At 40.3% G+C, this 13476-nt stretch overlaps 1 protein-coding gene across 5 annotated transcripts in view; it reads right to left on the bottom strand.

The window, feature by feature from the left end:
* bbox1 (butyrobetaine (gamma), 2-oxoglutarate dioxygenase (gamma-butyrobetaine hydroxylase) 1) overlaps positions 1-13476 on the bottom strand; it is a 207157-nt gene that overhangs the window by 44095 nt on the left and 149586 nt on the right. For all 5 annotated transcript variants that reach the window (XM_072272701.1, XM_072272703.1, XM_072272700.1 and 2 more), the window contains exon 5: positions 8019-8124. In XM_072272701.1, coding sequence (XP_072128802.1) covers positions 8019-8124 — 106 coding nt within the window. The remainder of the gene's footprint in view (positions 1-8018; positions 8125-13476) is intronic.

Here is a 13476-nt window from a genome sequence, read left to right as displayed (position 1 = left end):
CTTGTAACTTATAGCTATTTACTTATATCTGTATTTGCAGTTTGTTTACAGTTAACAGTTCCTGACATTTACAGTTTACAGTTACTGCTCTATAGATTTGCTAAGTATGCACACAGAAAAAGAATCTCAGAGTTGTATGTGGCGACATGTATGTACTGTGGCAATAAATTTTACTTTGAACTTCGAAAATGAACCTTGGTGGCTTATTTGGTTGTATATGGTGTGATCAGCCACGACTTCTAGTTTAACAGAATTATCTCTCTGTACCTCTGAAACCTTTTGTTGCACCAGCAATATAACTGCCTCTTTTTCCAAGAAAAATCTGATACATTACTCACAACAAAATGATTGACTATATAGAAGTTAATTTGCCAACTACATGTCCATTGTCAAAATTAGAATCTGACTCACTGATGACTTAGATGACATGAAATTTGTTCTTGTGTTTATAAAAATTGCGGTTTTACGTTGAGTCTGAACTTAATATTTTTATGTTAAACTTCAGGACAGGTATGTGTGCATGGAATTTTGCAAATCAGCACAATTTGACGTTGCTCATTCCCATGTAAATCTTGAGGATTAGTTCCAATCCTCAATTACAGCTGGAAAGACTTACGGAAAGCTTACCATGTGATTTCCGACAACTGAATGACAAGTGTAGAGAGATTCGGAAGCACAGATATCAATATGAAACACAAATCATTGACAGATACATCCAACTGCTTTGAAGTGGCTCTGTTCATTTTTAATGGAAAATGGCACTTGCCTTGGAATTTGTTTCAGACTCTCTGAGATTTCAGCATAGCATTGTGAATAATCAACTGGCTATAGAGAGAGGCAGCTCTGAATCAGCCTCCATGTTGGTCTGAAATTCCAAAATCAATGAGTTCTTTATGGGTATATACAGACTGTTTCACTGAGCTGAAACACAGCAGCTACTTGGAGAAGTCCTGATCATTTCACCTGTCAGCTTGTATGCCCTCCCCCACCTCTTCCAGTCCTGAGGAAGGGTCTCAACCAGAAGCGTTGGATATTCCTTCCTTTCCATAGATGTCGCCCAAACTGCTGAGTCCCTTCAGCACTTTGTACACGTCGCTTAGAAAAGAGGTGCAGGCAAACGCCATGTCTGCACAAGCATCAGCAATCTGCTCTGATGAAGAACTTACAAAATATTCATTAAAGTGCCAGAGAAAAAGATATGGAAGAGGGTAGGACTGCACCTTGAAGTGGTGCAAAGGCTTGCCTCTTCCTGTGATCGAGGACTCTGTGGGCCGGAGAGTAGCTCACAATCAAATCACTATAGTTACAGTATAACTCCAGATAAATTAAATAGTAGCTTAGTAACCTAGAAGGCAGAATAAAACTAACTGATTTCCCATGTAAAAATTTTTATATAACTTAATCAGAGAAAGGAGGCTGCAGTCTTGAAAGTGTAAATAGTTAATTGTGAAAAAATAATCTGGTTGACACTTCCAGGTCTTGCATCTGTTGGTCCAGAGATAGACATTGCATATGGAAAAGTCCACTGCAGAATCTGGTATGTTACGAGTGCAGATTCACAGTCACAAACTCTCTAAAGTGCAGAGTTTTCAAAAAACAAACTCCATTTAGTGCTCACTTCAGATGTCAGCCTTGACAGAATCAGAATCAGGTTTATCATCACTAAAGTATGTTGTGAAGTTTGTTTCTTTTTGTGGCAGCAATACAGTGCAAGGCTTAAGAATTGCCTTCAGTTACAATATAAATAAGTAAAGAAATCGTGCAAAAGAGGAATGGCGAGGTAGTGTTCATGGTTCATAAACTAATCAGAAATCTGATGGCAGAGAGGAAGAAGATGCTCTTAAAATGTTGATTGTTAGTCTTCACGCTCCTGCACCTCATCCCTGATGGCAGCAATGAGAAAAGGGCATGCCGCAGATGGATGTCACCTTTCTGAGGCACCGCTTTATGTAGGTATTCTCGACGGTGGGGAGGGTTGTGTCAGTGATGAAGCTGGCCGAGTCCACAATCTTTTACAGTCTCTTTTGATCCTGTGCACTGGGCCTCAATACCAGGAGGTGATGAAATTAGTCCAAATGCTCTCCAGGGTACGGATTGTGTCGAAATTTAAAAGAGTCTTTGATGATATACCAGATCTTCGCAAACCAGGATAGATTCTCTGAGATGTTAGCACTAAGGAACTTGAAGCTCTTCACCCTCAGCCTATCCTTTGTTGACCCCTCTCCCCACCAATCATGAGACTGAAGAGTGTTCTCCTGACTCCCCCTTCCTGAAATCCACAATCAAGTCCTTGTCTTGCTAACACTGAGTGCAAGGCTTTTGTTGTGAAATCACTCAACCAGCCGACCAATCTTGCTGGTGTATTCCTCCTCATTGCCAGCTGAGATTCTGTCAACAACAGTAGTGCCATGAGTGAATTTATCCATGGTGTTTGAGCTGTGCCCAGCCACACAGTCATCTGTGTAGAGAGGGAGCAGACAAAGCATGTATCCTTGAGGTGCTGATGTCAGCTCGGAGGTGTTACTACCGAACCGCACTTACTGTGGTCTCCTAATGAGGATCCAGTTGTGGAAGGAGGTACAGAAGCCCAGGTTTTGAAGCTTGTTGATGAGCGCTAAGGAGATGATGGCTTTTGGAGACTTAAACACATTAATCTTTGATGGAACTCTTTGTGCTACGGAGGCGATACTTTACTGATGAACTATTAACTGAAGCTGTACCTGCTAATAAAAGGTCCCAAGGTATTCCTTAAAGTGCAGCTTGGGAGCTTCTCTGATCTCCAAGTCCGTGCTCACGTGGCATCATTAACCTGAGTAACTGGTCACACACAGAAACACAAGAAATTCTGCAGATGCTGGAAATCCAGAATAACAGACACAAAATGCAGGAGGAACTCAGCAGGTCAGGCAGCATCTAAGGAAGGGGAATAAATAGTCAATGTTTCAGGCTGAGAACCTTCATCAAAACTAGTTACATGTCTTCAACTAGTCATATGTCTCATTGCGTTTTTCCATACAACCCATATGTATATCAGCTGGAAGTTTTGCCTATATAACAACTGTGACTAGACATCAAAGGTACTTCAATAGAAAAGATGGTTATAAGATGGTATAGGAAGGAATGCTGTAGGATTTTAGCCCTTTGAGCCCTTCAGTGAATGGATAGAAAAGGATTCAAAAGAAAGAAAAACAGAACTGGAAATGGAACACACAAAATTAATGAGATAATTTGGAAGGCAGAGCACACAATGTTGGAAATACAGGTGTCCCCTGCTTTATGAAAGTTCGCTTTACGCCACTTTGCTTTTACAAAAGACCTACATTAGTACCTGTTTTCGCTAACCGAGAAAACTCCAAAGAGGATTTTCGCTTCTACGAAAAAGGCGCCCGCTTTAAACTTGTGTTTACCCCGAGGAAGACTACCATGACTGTGAAGCCTTGCGCGGGCAGGTGTGTGCGCATGCCTGTACACGCCGATTTTTTCCTACAAATTTGGCTCAATCTTCCCGATACTGGTAAGTGAAACTACACTGTACATACATTATTTCTACTTTATATAGGCTGTGTATTTATCATATCATTCCTGCTTTTACTATACGTTAGTGTTATTTTAGGTTTTATGTGCTATTTGGTATGATTTGGCAGGTTATTTTTTGGGTCTGGGAACGCTCAAAAAATTTTCCCATATAAATTAATGGTAATTGCTTCTTCACTTTACGCCATTTCGGCACGAAAGGTTTCACAGGAAAGCTCTACTTTCAGATAGCGGGGGAAACCTGTATACTATAGAAATAGAAAATAGAAAGAAATGCCTTAAATGAAAGGATAGCAATGAACAAGACAGATGAGCGGAAGATACTGACAGACATTTGGAAATGTAATTTAGCAACACACAGTCATGAAGAGGGGCAGGCCTGGTAGCTTACTGTTCCCGTTATGGTCCAAGTATGTAGAGACCTTGCAAAAGGAGGTGCACTAGTATCTCTACCTCCTCAGGAGTCTATAGAAATTTGGCATGTTCCCTTTGGCCCTCACAAATTTTGATAAATGCACCATAGAAAGCATCCTATTTGGATGCATCACAGCAATAAACACAAAATGCTGGAGGAACTCAGCAGGCCAGGCAGCATCTATGGAAAAGATGCTGAAGGATCTCGGCCCGAAATGTCGACCGTACTCTTTTCCATAGATGCTGCCTGGCCTGCTGAGTTCCTCCAGCTTTTTGTGTGTGTTGTTTGGATTTCCAGCATCTGCAGATTTCCTCTTCTTTGTGGAGGCATCACAGCTCAGTAAGGCATCTAAATGGACTAAAACCACAAGAATCTGCAGAAAGTTGTGGACACAGCTCAGCACATCATAGAAACCTGCCTACACCTCTCACTGCTTCAATAAAGCAGCCAACATGATCAACCATCTCAACCACGCTGGACATGTTCTCTTTGCCCCGTCTCCCATTTGACAGAAGATTCACAAGTCTGAAAGCACAAACCACCAGGTTCAAGGCCACCTTTTATCTCACTGCTATAGTACCACTGAACAGTACCATATGAGGGACTCTTGACCTCACAACCTACCTCATGATGGACTTATACCTTATTGTTTGTCTGCACTATACTTTCTCTGTAACTGTTATATAGTTGTCGGTGGTTGTCATCTCTCTGTCTCGAAGGACAATGGGTGGTGATGATCATCATCACGAGCCTTGGTGGAAGGTTTGGAGATCCTGAGATGCCCAGTCGTCAAGATCCTCTTCGTCGCTTCACCAGTGTAGTCCAAAGGAAAGCTTATGAAGCAATATGTTTGGCACCAGCTTGGCTTCAGTAGAGGCCGGAAGGATGTTCAATGACATCCAGCCACCTTAGGGGCCCCACTCTGGATTTGCTGTCTAGGTTTACCCCCGTAGCTTTAGTCTCTCCCAAGGCTGCCCACAAGGCAGTGGGGCTATTTTACCCATAGCTGGGGATCTGGTTCACGAGCAACAAGGCATGTCCACAAACCGGTGGGCCTGCATGCTACATGTGCAGGGGCCGGACCTCCTCCCTGTCCTCTGTAATATAGTAGATTCTGGTTAATAGGTCCATTGGTGAATCGGAGCGGCCATTTATTTGGAATTGCTCTTAAAGGACAAAAATAGAGAAAATAGCCGAGATTCCCTTCATTTATTTAGGACACTATGCCATTTAATTGGGGAAAGACATTGTTGTTGAACAGTTTCTATTTAGTGTCAGATGCATGCACTTGTATGGACGTTAGACGCTACACTATGCTTAGAGTGTGCAATTTTTAAAAGCGCCATTTGCATGAGCAAATGCACGTTCAAAAAGCAGTGATTTTTGTCACTGGTAGTTGGCAAGAAATAAGTAGTAAGATAACTCAGGACTATTTTGTTCATTGTTGTTTCAAGCATTCAGGTTTCGAGATACCAGATATGGGCGGGAGTGAAAATGTAACAATTCCACTACCTCAACCAGTGAGAAACTATGAAGAATCTCAATGTATCAACAATCATCTTGAATGTTACAATGAGGATGCAATCATTGATAGTATTGTTTGAAGGTTTCTGTGTTGATCTTGTTCATTTACAGTTAATCAAAAGAAGGTGGCAGCATACACTGAATGCCTCTGTTGGTAGCTATTCAGAACTAATACACAGTTTTATAGCATTGTAGTAGTATAGAGAATGTTCAAATTTGTGCTGTATTTCATATAAATACATAATTTGTTACTTCGTTAAACGATAGCTTGTCTTTTTTAATACCTTTTTAATTGGGCCAAAATGTACTGGTCCCCATGTGCCCCAATTAACTGGAATCCACTGCATTTCATTCTGGATGTTGTTGTTTGTTCTATGGTTCTAGAGCATTAGCATCAGAGCAACTGGAAACATTCAAGAGGACAGTATAAATCTATATTTAGAAAAGCATAGATTATTTGCTTATGGGCCCAGCAAGTAAATGCAATTATAAAGAAGGCACGGCAGTGCCTCTACTTCCTTAGGAGTTGGTGAAGATTTAGCATGTCATCTGAAACTTTACCAAACTTTTATAGCTGTGTCGTGGAGAGTATCCTGCCTGGCTGCATTAGAGCCTGGTATAATAACACCAATGTCCTTGAATGAAAAATCCTACAAAAAGTAGTGGATATGGCCAAGTCCATCACAAGTAAAGCCCTCCCCACCGTTGAGCATATCTATACAAAGCCTTGGCACAGGAAAGTAGCATTCATCATCAGTGACCCCACCACCCAGGTCATGCTCTTTTCTCGCTGCTGCCATCAGGAAGAAGATACAGGAGCCTCAGGACTCACACCACCAGGTTCAGAAACAGTTGTTACCCCTCGAACAACAGGCTCTTGAAGCAAAGAGGATAACTTCAATCAATTTCACTTGCCCCTGTCACTGAAACGTCCCTACAACCTATGGACTCAGTTTCAATTATTTCTTCAGATTTCCTTCTGTAATCCTTCTGATTTCCTGGAGATCAACAATTTCCTGTGCACTTCTGTTTGATCTTTCAGTAAGAATATACTCGAATAAAATGCTCTTTTGATAAAATGACAAGGTTTCATTACTTTCACTAAATATTATGATTATTTTTGAGAATAAATATAGAAATGCTGCAAACCTGAAATAAAGGTGAAGTTAGGGTAAAGGTGAAATAGAGTAGTTAAGAAAGCTTATGGGGTGTTAGCTTTCATAAGTCGAGGGATAGAGTTTAAGAGTCGCGATGTAATGATGCAGCTCTATAAAACTCTGGTTAGGCCACACTTGGAGTACTGTGTCCAGTTCTGGTCGACTCACTATAGGAAGGATGTGGAAGCACTGGAAAGGGTACAGAAGAGATTTACCAGAATGCTGCCTGGTTTAGAGAGTATGCATTATGATCAGAGATTAAGGGAGCTAGGGCTTTACTCTTCGGAGAGAAGGAGGATGAGAGGAGACATGATAGAGGTGTACAAGATAATAAGAGGAATAGATAGAGTGGATAGCCAGCGCCTCTTCCCCAGGGCACCACTGCTCAATACAAGAGGACATGGCTTTAAGGTAAGAGTTGGGAAGTTCAAGGGGGATATTAGAGGAAGGTTTTTTACTCAGAGAGTGGTTGGTGTGTGGAATGCACTGCCTGAGTCAGTGGAGGAGGCAGATACACAAGTGAAGTTTAAGAGACTACTAGACAGGTATATGGAGGAATTTAAGGTGGGGGCTTATATGGGAGGCAGGGATAGAGGGTCGGCACAACATTGTGGGCCGAAGGGCCTGTATTGTGCTGTACTATTCTATGTTCTATGTTAACTGAAATGCTCACTCTTTTTCTCTTTTCACTATTGCTGCCTGGCCTGGTAATTATTTCCAGCATTTACCATTTTTATACCTGTTTTAATATAAAGCCTTCTGTTGCCTGTAACCAAATGTACACAAATATACCAGTGTCCCTGTATACCTGCAAAAAAAAATTATCTTCTCCCTACCAATTTTTAAAGCCGATAAAGCTATACAATACTTTGCTATTAGAACAAAATCATATGCCTTTCAATTACTTCTTTCCTTTAAAAAAATGCTCCTTGAGACAAAGATCTGTGTTCCCTGCAAAACAGCTGCATATTGTCATGCTCCAGAAGCAATGCCAGACACGTTTAACACCACACAAAGTGCTGGAGGAACTAAGCAGGTCAGGTAATGTCTATGGAGAGAATAATCTGTCGATGTTTTAGGCTGAGATCCTTGATCAGGACTGCACTGATGAAGGGTTTTGTTCCAAAACGTCAAATATTTAATCCTCTCCATAGACGCAGCCTGGCCTGCTGAGTTCCTCCAGAAGTTTTTGCATGTTACTGTGGATTTCCAGCACCTGCAAAATTTCTTGTGTTTATAATGCTTGACACGCATTTTCACTCAATCAAAGAGCAGGCATGGGTTCAAACCACTATGCAATTTTCACTGTTTCACATTTTTTTTTGTAACTAATATTGTTTATCAAAAGTAGATTAAGGGATTTTGGGCAATATTCCAAGCAGACTTACCCCAGGAGGACGGTGCAGTGCTGGGTAATCAGTGTGCAGACTCAATTCTCCAGATGTATATGCTGCATTGTTAGCATTAGCCTTATCCTCCACTTGCCAGCAATTCCTTTAAAAAAACAGGAAGGGTATATGAAGAAGGAGAAACATTAATAGTCCGAAACATGGTCACTTAATTTAACCAACAGAATTTGAATTTCTTGTTTTTAATATCCTGCTTGATTAAGGGTAGAAACATATCAGCATTGTGTAAACCATTAAATGTAAGAATGGAAGGATAAGGAGTGTATGGTGAAGTCCTACAAGTCTGTTCACTCTTCAATGAGATCTTGGCATTTTGTGCTAACTCTCTTTACCTGCCTTCTATTCTTACTCTGGAGTATACTTTGATAACAAAAATTGATTTGTCTCAGATTTATCATTCCTGGATGAGAGTTTCAAACTTCCACCACTCTTTTCATATTGGTTTGTTTCCTAACTTCCCTCCTAGATAATCTGACTAGTCAATGCCCTTCGCCCTGGAGTCTTCAGGTGGCAGAAATACTTCTTTGCCTTTCTCCTATCTATTAGTCTCCCTCAAATGGGGCATATTTGGAAACTATACTGTCTCCTAGTAATTGAAGTGTAAAGGTGGGATGTGAACTAAGTTATTCCCTGCACTTATGCTGGGAGAGTTTGCCTGTTCAACCTGCACCAAGTTAGATATGGCAAATGATCAGCAAATATATTCATTGCAATGGCTATGAGAGACAATTAATTGTTTAACAAAATGCTTGTTTCTAAGGTCTTATGTCTTCAGTATGTATTATTTTTCTTTCAAAATGTTTAATTAAAAAAAATTAAATAGATTTTGAATGTCTTCCGATGTCAGAGGCATTCATAATTGACGGATTTCACACCTGTCTTGGTTTGTGTGACTTCCCCTAATGATTTAAGTTATACTTTAAGTTTGGGAAATCATTACAGTAATCTCCAAGACTGATGTTACCTTCCTTAGGAGTAGTGCTCACAATATTGCTGATCTAACCAAAGTTTTATGTAGCTTTCTCATAACTCCTATCAATGCATAAGTTACCAGCTTTTTATATTCTATACTTATCCACAACCCGAATAATTGAGAGTCAGAGAATTTTCATTTCATTGGAGGCACATTGGTAAAGATTAGGTCACACTGAATTAATCGACTTATTTTTTGAGTGGGTAACTTAAGTAACTGTGGAACATCTGTGGATATTCAGAGGCATCCACTAAAATTTCACATTAAATCCCAACAGCCAACGTGAAGATTTATTGAACTGAAGACAAATTGATAATTTGATTGAGTGGTAGTAAACAGATAGTGTGTGGGCACGTGGCCAAGTGGTTAAGGCATTGGACTAGCGACCTGAAGGTCGTGAGTTCGAGCCCCAGCCGAGGGAACGTGTTGTGTCCTTGAGCAACGCACTTAATCATACATTGCTCTGCGACGACACTGGTGCCAAGCTGTACGGGTCCTAATGCCCTTCCCTTGGACAACATTGGGGTTGTGGAGAGGGGAGACTTGCAGCGTGGGCAACTGCTGGTCTTCCATACAACCTTGACCAGGCCTGCGCCCTGGAGAGTGAAGACTAATGGATGCCTTTAAACAGATAGTAGGGTTAACATACTCTAAAAGGAGCAAGTGACTGGGAACCCTTTAAGGATTTGTGCTGGGATCTCAATTATTTACTGTTTTTATGTTATTCTGAAAACATAATAGAGAGGCATTTGTTCTCACATACCAACGGCACAAAGAGAAGTAACTGGCAAACTGGGCTATATTCACTGACATTTAGAAGAATGAGGTGACGGATTGATGTGTGAAGGACCAAAGGCTTTGTCCTCTGACTGTAAAGTCTCAGGATAAGGGAATAGCTATTTAGCATTGAGATAAAGAGAAATTTCTTTATGCAGAGAACTGTGTCTTTGAAAGTCTCTATGTCAGAGAGCTGTAGATGCTCAGTCATTAAGTTTATTGACCATGGGGTATTTTACCTACTCCTTCTGTTTCTGATGTTTTTCCATAAGAGAAATTGAAGTACTTTTAATGATGAAAAGCTGGGAACAATGAAGACAGCATAGGATACTAATGGTCAAATATAAACAATTACCAACAATATCAAACAAAATTTTCAACTAATTCAAAGCAGTATTGTTCAGTTTATAATTGTGCAAAAAATGATGTACTGTTCTAAAAATTTGAACTGTATGCAAATATAGTTCTTTCACAGCATCAGCAAATCTTTAAAACTGAAACACTTTAATTCAATCTCTCTTGAGAGACTCCACTTACAAATCATGACCTTTAAATGTTGTTGGAAAGAGCATTTGGCACTGCTCAATAGAACAATTCACTTCCGAGATGGAAGGCCACACGTTTAGCCCCATTCCAAAATTGAGAGCATAATCTGAGTTGACAGAGCCCTGTTACTGAGGAGCAATTGTGAAGTCAGAGATACCAAAATCCATGATTAAATTGTCAATTTAAGTGAGCATTAAAGATTCCATGGTAACATCACAGGAGTCCAGATACAGTGCATTCATCCAATGTCCTAGAAACAATTATGATTCAACTACCATCTTAGGACAAGATAACTGGGTCATTTCTCTCATTGTAGTTGTGAGCAAACTGAATGCTATACAGAGCAGAAACCACAATTCAAAAATATTTTAAGGCTCAGAAGTGCTTTGGGATATCCCAAGTGTTGTAAAAATCTTGTTCATTTCATTCTCCATAACAAAATTGTTTCTATATCAGGAATTCAGAGGGAGATTACCTTTTGTACAATCTATGGTGATTCACGGCTTCAAATAACAAGACTGTTTTATCCTTTCTGCAGCTACCAAGACAATGCATAATTCTAAATTATATCAAAGTATCAGCATGTTTCCTGAAATTTAGTACTATTGTAAAGAATATTAGATTTTTTCCCCCAATTATCATCCTTAGCGTACCTGCTGTATTGCATATGTAGGCTTTGCTGTTAAGTGTGACATAATGCAAAAGGCCCTATTTTTATGTCCTAATCTGGAAAAGATGCATTCTTGTGCCAATTCCTTTTCACTCCCTTGCACAAGGATTTTTTTTTGTTGCCATCCAATCAATTAACATTATAACTAAAGTGCAGTAGTAATCACAATTCTCAAACGCTTTTCTTGCATAAAATTATGAGGTCAACAGTCCAATGGTGGTCCATGACATTTTGGATGTAGAGCCTGGAACATATTACTCATCATTCGCACAACTTCACTTAACCAAAGAAATTACATAGGAGGAAAAGGAAAAAAACTAACAAAAACTTTTAACCTGTTGAAAGGTTTGTTTTTTTTCATGTAAAATCATGTTGGTAATGTTTAAGACTCTCGAGAAAAGATGATGTTTATAAAGAGCAGGTTATAATCCAGACAACTAAGAAAAACATTGGCACTCCTTTAGAAATAAAAATGATTAATGCTTTTCACCTATTTATGGCATGAGATTCGATGTTTAAAATGAATTGTACTGAACAAATTGTTTAAATAACTAGTTGTGGAGAGTCACAGTCATAATGGTATGAATAAATAAAATTAACATAGTGAAAACAATACTAACGAGTCCTGATGAAGGGTCTTAACCTAATCAGCTGCTATTCCTCTGCATAGATGCAGCCTGACCTACTGAGTTCCTCCAGCATTTTGTCTGTGTTAATACTAATATTGTGTCAGGTTCTGTAGTTATGATGGCATTACAGCTTCTTTCACCCCCATTTACAATGGAAACAGTCCAACATCTCAGCACTGGCATGGATGTGTTTGGACCATTTTTAAGTCCCCTAATCCTCATCACAATTTCTACATTCCTCCTTTAACTCCATCCACATCATTTTGCTCATGATGATCCCCATTTCCCTCCCATTGTTTCTCCTAGTCATCCTCCCAATCTTCTTTCCTCTCCCTCCTCCAAGCTCATTTTTCCAGTCAAGGCCACATCACTGGTTTCAATACCAATCCTCTCCCATGTTACTTCTGAATCATCAGTGGTCCCAATCCTTTTGTCCATCCCCCATCTTCATAAATTTCATTTCAATCATTTCAACTTCTTCCAAAATATCAAACTCTGTTGCTTTGTCTCCTCCATTTCTGGGCACACCATGGACCCGATAAGGCCTATTGCTGCCAACTCCCCTACACTCAACAGAGGTATCAAAATGCAACTCCCAGTCTGTTCTGCTGAAGATCCAAATGTAGTTTTAGGGAAGGATCAATGATTTAAGCAGCTGTTAGGGCTCATCTCCATGCTCGACTAGTAGATCTTTTAGGTAAATAAGATTAAGTGGATTGCAGAAAAGGTTCTCAATGTTATATTTGATGCAGACTAATTTGCATAGATTGGTCAGTATAACTTCAAAATGGAATCCAAACCTTGTGAATTCAACTTCTAGCTTTAAATTCCTTGGCATAAATATATATCAGATAATTTGTCCTGAATCAACATGTGAAGTGTCATTACAAAGATGGCAGTAAGTGCCTCTACTTTCTTTGAAGTTTCTGTTGACTTTGCAAATCACCAAAACCTTAGACAAGCTGAGTGGAGAGTATCCTCACTATCCCATCAGACCTAGTATGAAAGACCAATGCCCAGGAACAGGAAGGGCTAAAGAAAATGGTGGATACAGTCCAGTCCATTGCAGACAAAGCCCTCCCCTCCACTGAGTACACTTACATGGAGCACAGGCACAAGAGATCAGCATCCATCATCAAGAGCCCCCACCACCTAGTCCATGCCCTCTTCTGTACCATTGGGCAGAAGGTACAGAAGCCTTAGGTCCCACATTACCAGGTTTGAGAACAGGTATTACCCAACAACCACCAGGCTCCTAATCCAGCATGGACAACTTCCTTCACCACTACTCTGGATTGATTCTACAAACTCAGACTCACTTTTGAGGTCTCTTTACAAACTCATGTTCTCAGTATTGTTTTTATTTGCAGAGTTTGTCTCCTTTCGCACAATGGTGTTAGCCATTCTTTGTCTGTTTATGCATAGTTTAAGCTCCGGAACCTGGGCCTTAGCACTCAGATCTGCAGCTGGATTTTCAACTTCCTCACAGACAGGACCCAGGCTGTAAAAATAGGGGACAAGCTCTCCTCTACAATCACTCTGAGCACCGGTGCCCCACAAGATTGTGTACTCAGCCCCCTGCTGTACTCACTGTACACCCATGATTGTGTAGCCAAGTTTCCATCAAACTCAATATATAAGTTTGGTGATGACACCACAATTGTAGGCGGTATCTCGGGTAATGATGAGTTTGAGTACAGAGAAAAAATTAAGAACCTGGTGGCATGCTGCGAAGACAATAACCTATCCCTCAATGTCAGCAAGATGAACGAATTGGTTGTTGACTTCAGGAGTAGCGGACCACACGACGCCACTTACATCAGTGGTGCGCAAGTGGAACAG

Source organism: Mobula birostris, chromosome 11 (genome assembly GCF_030028105.1).
Source record: "Mobula birostris isolate sMobBir1 chromosome 11, sMobBir1.hap1, whole genome shotgun sequence".
NCBI classification, from domain to species: domain Eukaryota; kingdom Metazoa; phylum Chordata; class Chondrichthyes; order Myliobatiformes; family Myliobatidae; genus Mobula; species Mobula birostris.
Note: the sequence above shows the minus strand (reverse complement) of the source record. Positions and strands in the feature narration are given on the sequence as shown.